The 18,092-nt window shown below is 34.3% G+C and overlaps 2 protein-coding genes across 2 annotated transcripts; one reads left to right on the top strand and one right to left on the bottom strand.

Annotated features, from left to right (window-relative positions):
- Window positions 1-675: 675 nt before the first annotated feature.
- On the bottom strand, window positions 676-1,289 carry LOC111242288. Its single transcript, XM_022784820.1, has 2 exons — window positions 1,073-1,289; window positions 676-996 (listed from the first exon to the last, which is right to left on the bottom strand). Exons 1-2 carry the CDS (start codon window positions 1,247-1,249, stop codon window positions 676-678), a joined length of 498 nt encoding a protein of 165 aa, XP_022640541.1. The 5' UTR covers window positions 1,250-1,289.
- Window positions 1,290-2,430: 1,141 nt separating this feature from the next.
- Window positions 2,431-11,347, top strand: LOC106772051 (probable UDP-N-acetylglucosamine--peptide N-acetylglucosaminyltransferase SEC). Its single transcript, XM_014658194.2, has 28 exons — window positions 2,431-2,825; window positions 3,275-3,420; window positions 3,525-3,623; window positions 3,734-3,784; window positions 4,111-4,227; window positions 4,358-4,414; window positions 5,162-5,281; window positions 5,596-5,658; window positions 5,779-5,857; window positions 6,412-6,521; window positions 6,601-6,654; window positions 6,747-6,814; window positions 6,902-7,004; window positions 7,177-7,379; window positions 7,696-7,792; window positions 8,376-8,447; window positions 8,536-8,612; window positions 8,707-8,823; window positions 8,914-8,998; window positions 9,092-9,259; window positions 9,399-9,509; window positions 9,597-9,683; window positions 9,794-9,921; window positions 10,053-10,135; window positions 10,220-10,325; window positions 10,444-10,590; window positions 10,761-10,881; window positions 10,969-11,347. Exons 1-28 carry the CDS (start codon window positions 2,639-2,641, stop codon window positions 11,080-11,082), a joined length of 2,970 nt encoding a protein of 989 aa, XP_014513680.1. The 5' UTR covers window positions 2,431-2,638; the 3' UTR covers window positions 11,083-11,347.
- Window positions 11,348-18,092: the final 6,745 nt, after the last annotated feature.

Consider the following 18,092-nt stretch of genomic DNA (forward strand, 5'->3'; position numbering starts at 1 on the left):
AACGGGCAACATGTGTGGGAAATTACACCTTATCCTGATATACTACCTCCAAAGAAAAGGGCAATGCCAGGACGTCCCAAGAAAAAAAGAAGACTACAACCTTGGGAGTTGAAGAAGAATGACTCTGAATTGAGAAAGGGTGGTTGAAAAAAGACTTGTGTTGTCTGCAAAGAATTGGAACACAACAAAAAGACTTGTCCACACCGACCTATGCCTTCATCACATATCCCTGTTGATCAACCAACTCAGGAATCTACTGTTACACATGTCCCTGCTGACCAACCAACTCAGGAGTCTACTGTCCTACCATCTCATCAATGAAGTATTAATTCCATACATTTTGAAGACAATGTGTTGATTATCATGTAATATGTAATGATGAAATCTACATTTTGAAGGAACAATGTCTTAAATCTTTTGGTGTAATTTGATTAGTTTCTTATCTGCTTTGTTAGATTGATGGTGATGTCTAAGTTACCAGGTTTTGTAATCTGATTTGGTATTGTAAGACAATGTTTGTTATCAGGTTTATTATAAGATTAAGTTTCATGGTTTTATCATTCTAGTGTTATGGTTATTGAGCATTAAGTTTAAGTGTGTTGTTATCAGGTTTAACTTATTTTTTCTTAGCAAAGGAAATTTGACAACAGTATTAAACAGAAACAATAATAAACCTTACATTAACCTTCCATTAACAATAATCAACCTTCCACTTACATTACATAGACATATAATAACCACCATCCCCGTTAAAAACTTCAACCAATTTTCCAGTCTAACTACACTTTTATGTAAAATTGCTATTTTCAGTATTTCCCCATCTCTCTCTTCCATCTTCATCATCATTTGTTCCATCGTCATAGAATTTCCACCCACTTTGTTCTTTCTTCCACTTCCTTCTACAGTGACCACATTTCCTTCATTTCCTTCATGAATTACATCATCATTGCACCACTTAAAGAAGTTGCATCCAGAAGCACAATCCTCACTCCCACCCTGTCCAAGAAGAAAACACATTTGGTGAACCACAATAAAACCTCTGGAACGAGAAAAAAATCACAATAAAACTTACCTTGAACTTGGGGCATCCCCAAAATCTCCTGCCCTTGTTCTTGGGGGTTCTTGCAATGCGGAAGACTGCATTCTCACCACAAAAGCATGTGGGTTTTAGACCCACCCTGCTCACACTACCACAACTCTGTTCAAACCCCGAACCCAAGCATTTGTAAGAAGAAGATGAAGCAGACATTTGATCTGATCAAGCACAAACACAACTTCCACAACTCTGGTTCCCACCACTCTTCCTCACGAGCATGAACAAGTACAAACTATGGAGGGAGGGATTAGTTAGGGTTCAATTAAATAAGGGCTTAGGGCAAACAACTTTGGAGAATTTTAGCTTTCCACATGGAAATTTTATTACACAAAAAAAAAAAACCATTAAACTTTATATAATGCCACAAATATAAAATTATTCACAGCTCAGCACAGTGCCAACGGCGTCAGTGGCTAGTTAACGGAGAGGGCTTTATTGTCTCAAATTTACAAATATTAGAATGCAATTGGGACAAAAAAAACATGAGGACCTAATTGAGAATGAAGAATAAATATGAGGACTAAAACATATATTTAACCAAAAAGTAAAGAGAAGTACATAAAGAAAAAAAGGGAGGTACAGATAGAATCGCTCCATCTCTAATAGGTATTAAAGCCAATTTAATAAAAATGGTGTGAAATTTTTTCTCTTACAATAATAATAACTTAATTGAGCCAAATATAAATATAAAAATGAAAACGAATTAAATAACTTCTTTAAATATAAGAACTTAATAAATAATTAATTATTTAATTTTTGATTAAAAGATTTACTAAGAAAATAAAATAATGAAAACAAATGTGTTAGGCTCTTAAATAACTTTGTTAATGTACAAATTATAATTTCTCCCAATACAAACAAATGTGGTAGTTTGTGAGAAATTGAAGAAAAATGTAAAAGAAAATAGATATAGAAATCAATGCCCTGAATCGTATATATTCCATAACATCACATTAGTTTATCATGTCAACATAATAATTTCTGCATACAAAACTTATTAATAAATATTCTTTTCCGATAATAGTATTTTCATTCATACAAAATACAAAATTGAAGGCAAAATCTAATATCTATCTGTTATTAATATTACTCTTTTATTTAAAAAAAAAATAAGGAAAATGTGTGAAAATGCATCGTGGTATGTCGGAGGAAAAATATAAAAGAATTATTAAATAACATTAAATACGAGGACTTACGTGTCAATGCATAATGAAATCTGACTTTACCGAACGGTGGTCATCATTTTATGTCTCACATCAACGGCCCAGATCAGTCCACACAGAGATTCTCATCACCTATAAAAGTACTTCTCCGCCGTGTCATAATTTCCAGTTTTAACAGAAACGAAGCCCAGAAAGAGAGAAAGAAGAAGAAATACTCGAGAAAATTCTCACATAGGGTTTGGATTTTTCGAGCCATCTTCTTTCTCCATCACTTAATCTCACGCGATCTCGCTCCGATCCCACTCGTTTACATGATCGTATTCTAAGGCGACCTCTGATTCGCCTGTCATCGTTTTCGCCGTCCCTCCCCGCCGGAATCATGATCTCCGTGCAGGGCGACCAACACCCCCACAACCGCCACCACTACCACCACCAGCCGCAGCTTCCTGGCTCCGCTGACACTTCTCGGCCGCAGTTCACCGGGGATCGCGTCGAGCCCTTCTCCGTTAAGCAGGAACCCGCGTCGCTCACCCTTTTACCGTTACGCGGTCACGATTCTAACGAAGGTTTTTTTAATTTCAATTTTTTATTTAATCTATATTCACTGAACATCCAGCTCTTTATTGATTCTGTGTTGGCGCCTTTTACCCTTTCTTGAGTATGTTTTTGAGTTTGTGTTTTTGCATTCGGGCTTCATTTTCTTGGTTGTTATTGATTTAGTGAATTCAGCTGGAATCGGATTCTTCAGGAGGTTTTACACTTCTTGTACATTATTTTTGTTCACGCTTCATCTACATCACAATTAGGGTTTGACACGGAACTCTTAATAGGGAGTATTTTATATTATACTTTTTGGTGTTGTATTTCCTATGTTGTTGGCTCTTTGTTCTTTAGTTGGTAGTTGTGAGTGCTTGGAGAAAACTCACGATTTTTACTACTGACCGCTTCCATGCTTCCAGAGGCTTCCATGAAATAATTTTGTCTGATTATTTGGAAAAATTTCACCTTGACGCAGTCGATGAAGATATGCACTTGTCTCTTGCACATCAAATGTACAAGAGTGGCAATTATAAGCAAGCCCTAGAACACAGCAATACTGTCTACGAGAGAAATCCGCTCCGTACTGACAACTTACTACTCGTGGGTGCAATTTATTATCAGGTTTGTTCTTCTATTATTGTTGGATGATTTATTTATAATCGTCGGTGCTGATTTCTTTTTCCTTTTGTACTGAACTCTGAACTAATGATACTATTTGCCGGCAGTTACATGATTTTGATATGTGTGTTGCAAAAAATGAAGAAGCACTGAGGATTGAGCCGCACTTTGCTGAGTGTTACGGGAATATGGCTAATGCTTGGAAGGTAAGTAACCTAGTCCATGATTTTGGTGATGGAACTCACTATACTACCTCCGTGTGCAGTTGGCAGATTTCATACATTTTTCAGAATAAACAGAGCTTTATTTTGTGCAGGAGAAAGGAAACATTGACCTTGCAATTCGCTACTATTTGATTGCAATTGAGGTTTGCATGCAATTCTCTACTAATAACTATAGTTTGTATTTATATTTTATTACGACTTCGAGTGTGGTAGTTCTTTACCCATGTTTCAAAAATATAATAGCCGTCATTTTTGTTCAGCAACTAAAAATCAAATTTTTGGTGTAGGGACATATTTTGTATTAATTTAATTGAATATTTTTGGCTGGGTATCTTAATTTTATATATGTATTTTTAAATGATTTAGTAATTTCCCNTCTCATTTGAGGCCAATTTTTCTTTCTTGTATGTTCTTGTGCAATCCTTGATTAGTTTGTTTATCTGGTTGCCTCTTGATTTTGTTGTTGTAGCTTCGTCCCAATTTTGCTGATGCATGGTCAAATCTAGCTAGTGCATACATGCGAAAAGGAAGACTCAATGAAGCAGCCCAGTGCTGTCGTCAAGCACTTGCTATTAATCCTTTAATGGTATTTTTTTCTTGTTTGATGATCAGTAGCTTCTCATGTTAAGTAGAAAGCATAGAGTTTAACCTTTTACTCTTTCCTTCTGCACTTTTTTATCACGTGGTTTATGTATTTGCTTTCTATTGCACTGCAGGTTGATGCCCATAGCAACTTGGGTAATTTAATGAAAGCTCAAGGCTTGGTGCAAGAAGTAAGTCCTTACGTTTGATATTGTTTAAATGGTGTTTTTGATTTTTGAGGTTTTCTACAACCAATTGGTTTATGAACTATTACTTCATATCTCGTAGGAGATAAAGTCTTCTCTTAACCTTTCTGCCACACTGGAACATTTGAAATTGGGTTTGTTGTACCGCTTCCTTCCCTTTTGTAGCGAGTGCAGTTTCTCTCTAACGAGGGATTGGGCTTCCTAGTTTTAGATGATACCCTACTTGATTACAAAGTATCAGTGATTCGCCATCTCGTTGGATTCGTCTTTGGGAGATTTGATTTTTTAAGACCTNTTCTGCCACTATGCCAGTTACCCAGGGTCTAGGTGTACCACATCTTACTGCCAGAGCTACTCTAGTTTCTTTACCCTAACATTGGTTCTTGGGTTATATGATTATCTAATGGATTCCCTGGGCAGAGTGACAGCGTTAGTTATTCTCTGGGTCATAACCATCTTCCATTTTCTGTCTAGCCAGATAAAATTAGTAAAAATAGATGTATACTGGTCTGGAAGCAATGAACACTCCTTCAATGCTTAGTATTTTGTGCCCTAAATCTTTTCTTTCATTTTAGATACTGATTTAAATAATTCGTGCATGGAACTGTGTTCAAATCCACAGTTCGATACAGATGTCAAGTTGTTGTCTTCAAGCCTCGACTCAGATGATGGTTCTAGTTGTAACTTCCATCTCCAAGACTGCAAATAGTCAGAATCTAACATTTTTTGCAGGCCTACAGTTGTTATCTCGAGGCATTGCGCATTCAACCCACCTTTGCTATTGCATGGTCAAATCTTGCTGGTCTGTTCATGGAGTCTGGTGATTTCAACAGAGCCCTTCAGTATTACAAGGTATGTCTCTTTTCTACATTTTGAGTGAACTTCTTGTACTCGTGATAGAAGCCAGTGGCGCATCGTATTGTCTTATTAATTTTTGTTGAGTTTTCTTGTGATGCTTCATTTCTCATTATTAAATGGTGCTTACTGGAAGTTTTTCTATATCATACATATGTTTTGTGCTTTTATCATTTTTAAATTAGTGCTTTTTGATTCGTGCTTGTGAGGTTCTGATGTATTTATATTTAGAATTGCCTCTGATGCTGCCCAGACATTTCTGTTACACTATGATTTATATGCTCTCTAAATTTTTCCGAAAAAAATTTCAGGAAGCAGTTAAATTAAAACCTTCCTTCCCTGATGCATATCTGAACCTTGGGAATGTTTACAAGGTATGGTGTTAAGCGTGATTGGTTGAATTGGATTAGTACTTGTTGAAAACTTTAATTTTTTTGTTTTTCCTATATCAAGCTTCAGGGATGTCTCAATTTTTCTCTTTTTTCCTATATCAGGCTTTAGGGATGTCTCAAGAAGCTATTGCGTGTTATCAGCATGCTCTTCAGACACGACCAAACTATGGCATGGCTTATGGTAGGTTCTGTTTTTTTCTTCTCTACTGTTTGCTTCTAATTTATTTTCTTTGTACAATATCGTTGGAAAGACTTATGATATAATGAAAATCGAAAACAACTCTCATTTAACTACCTTAAAAGTCTGGTTTTGGTCTTCTGAGTGTTAATATATGATGGCCTTGATTCAAAAGGGTTTGTTTTGGTGCTGCAACCAGTATGTTATGTAAAATCAATCAATCCTTTAGAAACTTATAATCAGTTTTTTAACCATTGAACAACTGGAATAGTATAACTTAACTGATGACTATCTATCTATTTCTAAAATCACTATCAATAATTTGTTGTGAAAGATTATTTATATAATGTATAGCATAATTGGTTGATATATTTTTCTGTTTATAGAAAATAACAATTCAAATGTTGTAGGACAGTGAATGGATGACTGTCCCATATGCAGATAACTATTTGCCCAATGGCATATCCAAGTTTCCTTTTTATTTTGTCAAATTATTTGGCTTTACAATTTTGAGTAGAAGAACTCTACTAGCACTAATGACTTCAATTGGTGCACAGGAAATTTGGCCAGTATATATTATGAGCAAGGTCAACTGGACATGGCTATTCTACACTACAAGCAAGCCGTTGCATGTGACCCCAGATTTTTGGAAGCTTACAATAACTTGGTTGGTTTTTGTCATAGATAGTTTTGAAATGCTAGATGCGTATATGTATTGCATGATATTTTATTTTATTTTCTTATAGGGTAATGCTCTAAAAGATGTTGGCAGAGTGGAGGAAGCAATCCAGTGCTATAATGTATTTTTTTCTTATCTTGTTACCTCTTGTTACATTACATATGTAATATATCTCTAAAATTCCTACTCATGTACTTTATTTGTGGGATGAAGCAATGTCTTACATTACAGCCTAACCACCCACAAGCATTGACCAATCTTGGAAATATCTACATGGAATGGTATGCGATCCCCTTGAATCATATTAATGGTGGTAATCTGTGTTACATGTTAGAATGATTTTCCTTGGTTAAAATTCTGTGATGCAGGAACATGGTAGCTGCTGCCGCTTCATACTATAAAGCTACACTTAATGTAACAACTGGATTGTCCGCTCCTTATAACAACCTTGCCATAATCTATAAGCAGCAGGTAATGCATATATGAAATATAGCTCATGCATGCATACTCGTATGAGTAATTATTAACACAGTGGGATTAGATTCATGGTTGATAAAGGGAGAAAAGTAAGCTTTTTGCAAAAGCATTGTTGATGACTGTACCAGTTCTGGCTGTTTTCTCATTCAACGTCATATTATTGTAGGGGAATTATTTAGATGCCATATCATGTTACAACGAAGTCCTCCGCATTGATCCCTTGGCAGCTGATGGGCTAGTAAATAGAGGCAATACATACAAGGAGATTGGCAGAGTTACTGATGCTATCCAGGATTATATACGTGCCATTGCTGTCAGGCCAACCATGGCTGAAGCCCATGCAAATTTGGCTTCTGCTTATAAAGATAGGTATACTAATTTTTTGGTTTCACCTTCTTGGGTGGTGGCCCGCCATATAGTCTTCAATTGAGAAAATAAATCAATTTGTTATCTTAGATACTCAGTCACATTGAAATTGAACCTGGAATTTGCATTCTTTAGGGATTATTTTTCTTCTCCTTTTACTCTCTACTTGGATGCATTAGTAGTCATAAGTTTCTTGTGATGTCTAGATTTTATATCCTTCCATTGCCCATGGAGAACCTGTCTGTGGCTTGTGTAAAGTTGATCCCTAAATATTCGGTCATTGCTATAAGCTAATATGAATTATGGCTCCTTATTTCAGTGGACATGTAGAGGCTGCTGTAAAGAGCTACAAGCAGGCTCTGATTCTGCGTCCTGATTTCCCCGAAGCAACTTGCAATCTACTACATACACTTCAGGTTTTGTTCATTCACTATTATAATATGCATTAACTTTGGCAAGTTTCTTAGAGTACCTTTTTGATATAATCCTGTTGCATATGCCTTTCATTATTACCTTTTCTGTCTCAATGCATCTTCCATACAATTAAGTGGCTATTTTATTGACTAGCTTCTGATAGATTATGTTGGTCCGGTCATGTGGTTGGAATGAATATAATGGGTAGTATTGTCTCCTTTATGTTACCTGATTGGACTCATTTTTGGTTTTGGATGAGCTTTTCAGTATAGTTGATTTGACTCATGATTTAAATGATGCACTATATGTTGTAATGCACCAATGATCTTTCTCATTGTTATTTAACTGTTTATCTTTAGCATTACCTTGTGATATCACTACCCTTTCTCACATGCCAAAAAGGAACTAAGATGTTTTTCCTCTGTCTGATGGTGTGTATTTAAATGCCGTTGTTCTGTGGCCTGCTTTTCACAATGCTTTGCTCTGCTAGTTCATGGGCACATGTTGGTAGTAGTATTAAATTTTTTTAATGTAGTATGTAATTTCTTTTGTCATCAATCTGTATAATCTTTTGTCATATTGCAGTGTGTCTGCTGTTGGGAGGATCGTGATAAAATGTTCAAGGAAGTTGAAGGGATAATCAGGAGGCAGATTAATGTCCGTAGTAGTCAATACTCTGTTTTACTTATCTTTACACGCATACTTGTTTGAGTATCCTTCAATTATCATTCTTTATGTTCTTCAGATGTCCGTACTTCCTAGTGTCCAGCCTTTCCATGCAATAGCATATCCACTTGACCCGATGCTTGCTCTGGAAATTAGGTATGAATGTTACTGTTCACAGAAGGCCCAACCAATTAAAACATATCAAGTGCTCTATTCAGTACATATAGTATGTCCTTCCCTTTCTTTGCAGCCGGAAATATGCTGCACACTGCTCTGTAATTGCATCTCGTTTTGCTCTTCCTGCATTCACCCATCCTGCTCCTATTCCAATCAAGCGGGAAGGAGGATATGAAAGACTGAGGCTTGGGTATGTCATCACTTTGTAGCTGAACTTACTTTTCGTGTACCAAAATGTTTTTTGTTTTAATTTTAAGTATGGGAAACATGTGGGTTGCAGGTATGTGAGTAGTGACTTCGGTAATCACCCGCTGTCACATCTCATGGGATCTGTTTTTGGTATGCACAACAGGAAGAATGTTGAGGTATTTAATGTGGTTTTCTTTAGCCTATTTGTCTATTAAGTTTTATTCTTTATGCTCTCAATTTACTATCTGTCTATCCATCTATCTATTCAGGTATTCTGCTATGCATTGAGTGCAAATGATGGTACTGAATGGAGGCAACGTATTCAGTCTGAAGCAGAGCACTTTGTGGATGTGTCTGCCATGTCATCTGATTCAATAGCAAAAATGATCAACGAGGATAAGATACATATTCTTGTCAACCTCAATGGTTATACAAAGGTAGGGACTGACAAAGTTGTAACAAATTGTTGGCTTTATTATACTTTTTACTACGTGGTGTTGTGACTGACCCTTTTTCCCCTGTTGGAACTGTAATTGGGTCCTGGCCTTGCACGATGATACTCTCGTTATTTTTCAGGGTGCCAGAAATGAGATATTTGCTATGCAACCTGCACCAATTCAAGTTTCATATATGGGATTTCCTGGAACAACTGGGGCTACTTATATAGATTACTTGGTCACTGATGAGGTGAGATACTAGATAAAAAAGAGAATGAGTTTTTATCAACTCGCTCATATGACATGCATCCTTATTTCTTATTATTTCTCTTTGCAGTTTGTTTCTCCACTACGATATGCACACATTTATTCTGAGAAGATTGTCCATCTCCCCCATTGCTACTTTGTAAATGATTATAAACAGGTAAGTTTTTTTTACTAACATTTAATGTAGAACTTTTGTTTAATTCAATGTTGTATGTTTTTGTATGCATCGTATTAAGTGTCTTGATCCTGCATGTTTTGTTTATTCAGAAAAATCAGGATGTGTTAGATCCAAACTGCCCGCATAAACGATCAGATTATGGTCTACCAGAGGACAAATTTATATTTGCATGCTTCAATCAACTTTACAAAATGGATCCTGAAATATTTAATACATGGTAATTTCAGGATGCTCTCTATTGTTTGTTTATATGAAATCTAATGCCTCTCAATTATGTCCCATTCTTGTCTCCTATTTTTCCAAAATTTGGCAGCTTATTCTTTTCATGTTTGACAATGCTTATTTTAGGTGCAATATTCTTAAACGGGTACCCAACAGTGCACTCTGGCTCCTAAGATTTCCAGCAGCTGGAGAAATGAGACTGAGAGCATGTATGTGTTCTCGAATGGGCAGGAGATCTTTTCAAATTTTTGTTTTATTAATTGTATGCTTTCTAATTCATGAACCACTTTCAGATGCTGCTGCACAAGGGGTACAGCCAGATCAAATTATTTTTACAGATGTTGCAATGAAGAACGAACACATCAGACGGAGCTCTTTAGCTGACTTATTCCTTGACACGTAATTACTGGCCCGTGTTTGTGCCTAGCTTCATTTTCCTATTCGGAGCCCTTACTTGCAGTTGTTTGGTTATATTGTTCTATTATTCGTCTTATATGTGTGAACTGTACACTTTTAGGCCTTTATGCAATGCGCATACGACAGGAACAGATATACTGTGGGCGGGTTTGCCGATGGTTACTCTGCCCCTTGAGAAAATGGCTACTAGAGTTGCTGGATCACTCTGCCTTGCCACTGGACTGGGGGAGGAGATGATTGTGAGCAGGTCAGCACTTTCAAGTTTGTGTTTTTGTTCAGTGTGGTCGTGCCATACTTCCCTGGCTTTTCAAATATCACGTCTTCCTCAACTTTTCAGAAGATTAGGCAGTGCCAATGCCTCTTGACAATTATTTTCGCTAACTTGCTGCTTTTCAACTTTTGTGGAACCGTGTATAGCATGAAAGAGTATGAAGAAAGAGCAGTATCCTTGGCTCTGAATCGACCGAAGCTTCAAGCTCTTACTTCTAAGCTTAAAGCTGCACGCCTGACGTGCCCTCTGTTTGACACAACCCGCTGGGTGAGTGGAGATTATATTCAGACTATACAATCTATATGGTCTTTTGATTGTATGTACAGTTCTCTAAGCTGATCTTGAATCTTACAGGTGAGGAATCTTGAGAGATCATATTTTAAAATGTGGAATCTGCATTGCTCTGGTCAACGCCCTCAGCATTTCAAGGTCACTGAAAATGATCTAGAATGCCCTTACGACAGATAGATATAGGAATTAGACGGGAATGTAGATAAGAAAATTTAAGAGAGTCGTATAGAAGCTACCCACATTGTTGAGACGTAGTTCACTCAAATATGTTGTGGGTTTAGTTACTCATTGGAGATGTATTACCTTGTATTAGTAAAAGGAAAATTTGTGACATACTTGGTCTGTTGGGGTATTACCTTGTAGTAGTAAGAGTCTAAAAGAGTAAAACAATGTGACTTATTTTTATTTATAGCAAAATGTTTGCCTTTGGAGTTCTGCCTTCTCTATCTGGTGGATGAGGAATTTGGTAATTAATTTAAATTCCGAGTAATTTCAAATGTCATTAATAGAGATGTCTTGTTTGGACATAAGATTTATTTAAGTGTTGAAACATGAAAATTCTGAGATCTCTTTTCAATTGAGGTGGACGTATTTTAATATAAAATGAGCTTATTTTATCGGATTCTTGTTCGAAATCGAGATTTCATTGGAGCTTTCTAAAATGAAGATTACTGTAAAACACCATATACGGATAAAATGGCTGCAAAACAATTCTCCGCTAAGCGTCACTTTCGAATTCGAAAGAGGTTTCTTTGCACCTCCAAGCTTTTTCTTTTCAAACATTTCTAAATACCTAAACCATCTTTTTAATTTTTTTTTTCTTTTATAATTGTCTAAACCATCCAAGTTTACTGTCATATTTTCTTTTAGCTACACTTCCTTCCTCCTTCTTTCTGTTGCTTTTGTCTTCATCCTACACCCTGCACCACAATGATTCCTCGCTACCTTTCTTTTTTAGGTCTCTTCTTTCAAGGTACATTCATTTATGTTTCTTTACTTATATCTGTTTACAATTCTTATTTGTTTGTAAATGTTTAATATATTATATTTGTTTACATTTCTTCACTTACATTTGTTTGTAAATGTTTAATATAAAAGAATAGGAATTTAGGATATAAGTTTATGATGCATTTGAATAAATAGATTGTTATTCACATTTTAATTTATAGAACAAATAAACATCAAAATTATATATATATATATATATATATATATATATATATATATATATATATATATATATATATATATATATGTATATATATGTGATTTGTTAACACGAGTACACCTGTTTTTTAAGTTGGTACGTTTTAACAATAAAAAAAAGATAGAATACCTAATTCTACAAGAAAAAAGATTGATTTTTTTTCACGAGGTGGATAGAGTTAGAAATTGATATTTAGAATTTCATCTTTTTTTTGTTACTGAATTGACCCTAGACCAATTCCCTATTTATTAGGGAGTTTTAAATACATCCATAATTTTGAGCTTCATGTTATTCAGCCCAATAGACATGTCAGGCATCTCAATAAAATGAAATGACAGTTTCTCATTTGGAATCTGTACAATAAAATTTTTTATCAAATCACACATCGCCGTATACTAGACTTTCTAATTCTTTTAGAGGTTTATCTAAAAGATTTGCAATATAACTAGGAAGACGTTTCAAATACCACGCATGAGTTACTACACATGCCAATTTTATATATAGCCCATTTGATATCTACGTATTCGAGAATCTATAAATTCTACTCGGCACTATTCACAAAATTTTGGATCGTCCTTTTTATCTATGATGTGTACCAGATTATAGTAAACAAAAATACCCTTATTTATCATGGATTTTAAGTTTTAAGGTTAAGGATATTTAAATAATTTTCATTCTCAAAACTAAAAAAAAATAAAAAAAACTCCCAAACCCTTGCTCACTTCCCTCATCCCTCTCAACCCTTTCTCTTTCATCTCTCTCACTCCAACATTTTCTCTGTCATCCCTATTGTCCCAATTGAAAAAAAAAAAACAGAAACCCTTACGTAACCCTTGTTCTTTTCCCTTTACACAAAGTGTTTCTTTTTCCTTTCTCTATTGGTATGAGATACATGATGTAAAATTACAACATAGAATTGAAAGAAATGTACTCCTAGAGAGCTCTTCTATACCTATTTCTTTAATTTCCTTATGTCCTTTTTTTATCACTGAATCAACTCTTACAGGCGTTTAGAATAAACTTTAACCACTGTGCAAGATAAAAAAACAGTAAAATCATTTTTTACCTTTGAGATTTGGAAAGAGTAACATAAAAAATGACAAAGTTTATATTCATTTTACACACATTAATAAATATAAAATGATTATAAAAGAGTAAACTTTTTCAATTTTTAAAAAATATCTTTGATTCAAATTACCACCACCATCTTCAATTGGGTTGAGATGAGAGAAAAAATGTTGGAGTGATGACAGAGAAAATGTTGAGATGAGAGAGAAAATATCTCTGATGACAAAGGGTTTCTGATTTTTTTTCAATTGAGGCAACAGTAGGGATGACAGAGAAAATGTTGGAGTGAGAGAGATGACAGAGAAAATGTTGAAGTGAGAGAGATGAAAGAGAAAGGGTTGAGAGGAATGAGGGAGGTGAGTAAGGTTTTGTTTTTTTTTTTTAGTTTTGAGAATGAAAATTATTTAAATATCCTTAACCTTAAAACTTAGAATCCATGATAAATGAGAGTATTTTTGTCTACTATAATCCGGTACACATTGTTAAAACGTACCAACTGAAAAACAGTAGAATCCATGATAAATTTTGTTTACTATAATCTGGTACACATTGTTAAAACGTACAAACTGAAAAACAGGCGTACTCGTGTTAACAAACCCCTATATATATATATATATATATATATATATATATATATATATATATATATATATATATATATATATATATATATATATATTGTAATTGTTATTTTATTTTATTTAAAATTTGTTTTCATTTATTTTTAATTGGTTATGGTTTTGTTATTTTTTGTGTTATTATTTTCTTCATTTATTATCTTTAATTTAGTTACTTTTTAAATATTGACTTTAATTCTTGGTTTAAACCCTCCCTTAGTCCTAATATTTGTGTGAAAATCTCAGTTCAGTCTTCAAGTTTTGAACTGTCTCAATTGAGTCATAATTTTTGTAAAAATGCACACATTTTACCCCAACCATTAACTGATCTCAAACGGCGTTAAGTTTAGCTGACGTGGTATGCTGACGTGTTAGCTTAATCTCTTTTTGGTCCTCGTATTTGTGTGAAAATCTCAGTTCGGTCCTCAAGTTTTGAACTGTCTCAATTGGGTCATAATTTCTGTAAAAATGCACACATTTTACCTCAATCGTTAACTAATCTCAAACGGCGTTATGTTTAGCTGACGTGGTAGCCAGAGGACATGTTGACGTGTATTATTTAATTATATGAATTATTTTTTAAAATAAGCAATGTTTCACGTGGCACAATGCCTATTATTTAGTTTATTTGAATTAGGGATTTTATTCATCTCTCTGAGAATCAGGGATTTTACACAGATTATCTCGTCGACTCAAAAAATAAAGTCACCGGAAAACTCGCGTAACTAGTGCAATCAGTCTCACAGCCTTTTCTGCAAATGAACCACCGGAAAACTCGTGTAACCAGTGCAATCAGTCTCACAGCCTTTTCTGCAAATGAACCAACTTGGTAACCTATAGGTTCATCACCAGCCTTTAAACTATTTATTCCACTGATAGCAGAAGATAACTATTGCACAGTGAGATCAGTTAGCGATTGGGGTAAAATGTGTGCATTTTTACAAAAATTATGACCTAATTGAGACAGTTCAAAACTTGAGGATCAAACTGAGATTTTCACACAAATACAAGGACCAAGAAGGGATTAAGCCAACACGTCAGCATACCATGTCCGCTAAACTTAACGCCGTTTGAGATCAGTTAACGGTTGGGGTAAAATGTGTGCATTTTTACAAAAATTATGACTCAATTGAGACAGTTCAAAACTTGAGACCAAACTGAGATTTTCAAACAAATATTAGGACCAAAGGAGAGTTTAAGCCTTAATATTTTTATGATTTTGTTTGTTATAGAAATAAGAAGAATATGAAATGTATCTGTATGGGTTGAAAATTTTTCAAAGAATAAATTTAGAAGGAATCTTTGATATCTGTTTGTAAAAGGAATTGTTTTGAAGAAATTCCAACATTAATCTTTATGAGCACAAGGAAAATGTTATTGAAGAGTAACATTATGTTGTTAAGTAGCACAATGATGTTATTTAAGAAGAACATGAAATAGATAGATTTTCTGGAAGTTCATATGATACATAATTATTGATGAGCTATGTTGATCATGTTATATTCACGTTCTGACAGGTTAGTAAAATAGTTGATGCTTGATGAGTTGTTTGAGCTTTATATGTAATTTCTTTTTTGTCTAGAATCAAGAAGAGAATAAGTTGGTTTTCTATGAAAAAGTTAAACAAATTTGAAATATGTTGTTAGTTGTTTAAAATTTAGTGATCAATTCCAGTTTGATGCCTTTGTGCTATTTTTCTTATGATTACATTAATAAGGGTTTAATATTGGCGTTTGTTAAGAGAGAACATAAAAAGATAAACATTTTCCAAGTTCTTAGTAGTAAGATGACTGTTACACTAGATGATGTGTATATACTGCTATATTTGTTTATATCGAAAAAATTACGAAGTCTTAGATTTTGAAGTGACATTGGAAACTCTCATCAATATATTGGGTGTGAAGCACACGAAGGCTCCATCTGAGCTGTTGCAATTTGGTGGTTTTCGAGTAAGACTAAGTTAGTTGAAAGACTTATATGACTTATGAGAACTAGCACTAGGAGTACGCGACATAAGCCTCTTGCATCTTGATGAATGTACTATTTTTACGGATAAATATTGTGTATGGAATGCAAGGTGTCTACATGATGAAAATATGAGGGTTCACACTTTGTAAACCTTTGAGGTTGATTTTATGCATCTTTTGCTTTCACTTTATGTATTGAATGTATCATTGGTAACATAGCAGGACAAACAATTTCAAGTAACTTCTATTTGATTGTCATTTCTCCTACAATGTTAATTTTTTTTTAAACGATTGAACACCATATCAAATTATTTTTCAATGCATAACTTTGTTTGCGATCTATTTGATAAAATATTTGAAAAGGTCAATCTAATCAACCTTGTTGATTGATTCCAACTATCTATTTGTTGGTTTTGTATATGCTATCCATTAACAAAATGATATTAAATGTATTCAATAATTTAACTAAATTAGGATGTGTCCAAAAAGAGGCCACTTACCACCTTAGATTCGTCGACACATCTACTCTACCTCTCAATGTAGAGCTGTCAAAACGGGTAACCCGGCTCGACCCGGCCCGGCCCACCACGGGTTGGTCATTTAGTGAGTCAACCCAACCCGGCTCATTTATTAGCGAGTCAGAAAAACTTGAACCCGACCCGACCCACCACGGGTTAGTGGGTAAACGGGTTGGCTCACTAGCCCATTTAATTATATTTTTTTAAAAAATAAAATAAAAACTTTATGTAATTTAAATTTAAACAATTTTGACTCCAAAAAAATTATGTTAAAAGACAATTCAAAATAATAATAAAAAGTACAATATAATCCAAATGTCATTTAAAAACAAACACAAAAAACATACAAATAAGTTTTTTATATTCATCATTTTTTGTTCTTGTTGTAACCCTTGACCCTTGTTCTTGTTGTCTCCAAATTCTCTGATAAAGATTTTCCTAATATCAAAACAATTCTGACAATCAATAAAAAAAATATTAGTCAAGAAAAAGAGAACCAATACTCAACAACATCAACAAAAAATTAATAGTTTAATCTGTAACATAATTTCTCAAATTCAAAGATATCAAAAAGAGCTTGTTCAAATAATGTATACTCAAATTGTTTAAATGAAATGAACAAAATTTAATACAAGCATGTCAGAACATGAAAAAATCATTCCATGTCTTCAAACCCCCTGAATAGAAAACAAATTCGCAAACCCCTATTTTTGTCATTATAGGGTTTTTGAAAAAAAGAGAGAAAGAGAAGTGAAAAAACAACAAAAATGTGGAGAAAAGAGAAGAAAAAAGGAAGGGTGCTTTACCTGCTTCTTAAAGAATTTTAGTGAAGTGAGGGTGAGAGCACCGTCAAATGAGAGCAAGTACTGTGAGAGTGATTTGTGAAAGTAGATGTTACTTTTTTGGTACACAAAGTGAGAGTGTTTTACTTTTTATGATTTCATAAATAAAATAATAAATTAAAAAAATAAAAGTAGGTAGGTGGGTTGGTGGGCCAACGCGGCTCACCACGGGTTCAACCCGCATGAGCCGGATCTAAATGAACCGGGTTGAAATCTGACCCGCATATAAGTGGGTTGCATTTTTCAAATCCAACCCGGCCCGAACCCGTGACGGGCCGGGTTGGCTCGCGGATTGTGACCCATTTTGACGGCTCTATCTCAATGGTTGCTTGTAAGTTTATTTTGCATTATATATTTGTTTGATTGTTGTCACATTACAATCATTATTTTTTTAAGCGTAAGGATAATGTTTGCAGGCTTCACTTGACTCTTAGTCAAATCAATAAGCAATGATTGTTCAATAGAATTTAAACTTCCAGCAAAAAGGTGACCAACTAAAGTTTGTGCCAAATTATGGTCATGATATCCACATATTATTACCTTCAATACACACCTTTCTCCATTAGAAATTGGTTTGCCTTAATTTAAAATGACACTCACATTTTCTTGTGTTATATATACTAGGATGAACATTAAACTTGTATTTCTTGTGCTTTCCACCCCTTTCGCATCCTAATAACACAAACGTCTTTCTCCCACGTTGACAATTAACTTTATCATCTCTTATAATGACGAAAAAAAAAACTAAGATCAAAAGAAATCTCTTGAACCTACTCAATTAACTCAGCATGTGTGGAAAAAATTTGATTAGTTGTAAAATTATTTGTATAATCTTCTTCACAAATTTCATAGATAACATAAAGCTCAAATTTGTTTTTTTTTTATCTCCCTCTAATTTGAAAGAAGTGTAAGAAATATAATATTGTTCATTTTTTAACTTGTTGTTCAACCTCATTCTAATTTAAAAA

Source organism: Vigna radiata, chromosome 8 (assembly GCF_000741045.1).
Source record: "Vigna radiata var. radiata cultivar VC1973A chromosome 8, Vradiata_ver6, whole genome shotgun sequence".
Lineage (NCBI taxonomy): Eukaryota > Viridiplantae > Streptophyta > Magnoliopsida > Fabales > Fabaceae > Vigna > Vigna radiata.

Excerpts from the sequence above, each read along its gene's own strand:
- LOC106772051 (XM_014658194.2), top strand. The coding sequence starts at position 2,639 with ATGATCTCCGTGCAGGGCGACCAACACCCCCACAACCGCCACCACTAC. Across the intron at positions 7,380-7,695 it reads GCTTCTGCTTATAAAGATAG|TGGACATGTAGAGGCTGCTG; the intron begins GTATACTAATTT and ends TCCTTATTTCAG. Across the intron at positions 7,793-8,375 it reads ATCTACTACATACACTTCAG|TGTGTCTGCTGTTGGGAGGA; the intron begins GTTTTGTTCATT and ends GTCATATTGCAG.
- LOC111242288 (XM_022784820.1), bottom strand. The coding sequence starts at position 1,249 with ATGTCTGCTTCATCTTCTTCTTACAAATGCTTGGGTTCGGGGTTTGAA. Across the intron at positions 997-1,072 it reads GGGGATGCCCCAAGTTCAAG|GGTGGGAGTGAGGATTGTGC; the intron begins GTAAGTTTTATT and ends CTTCTTGGACAG.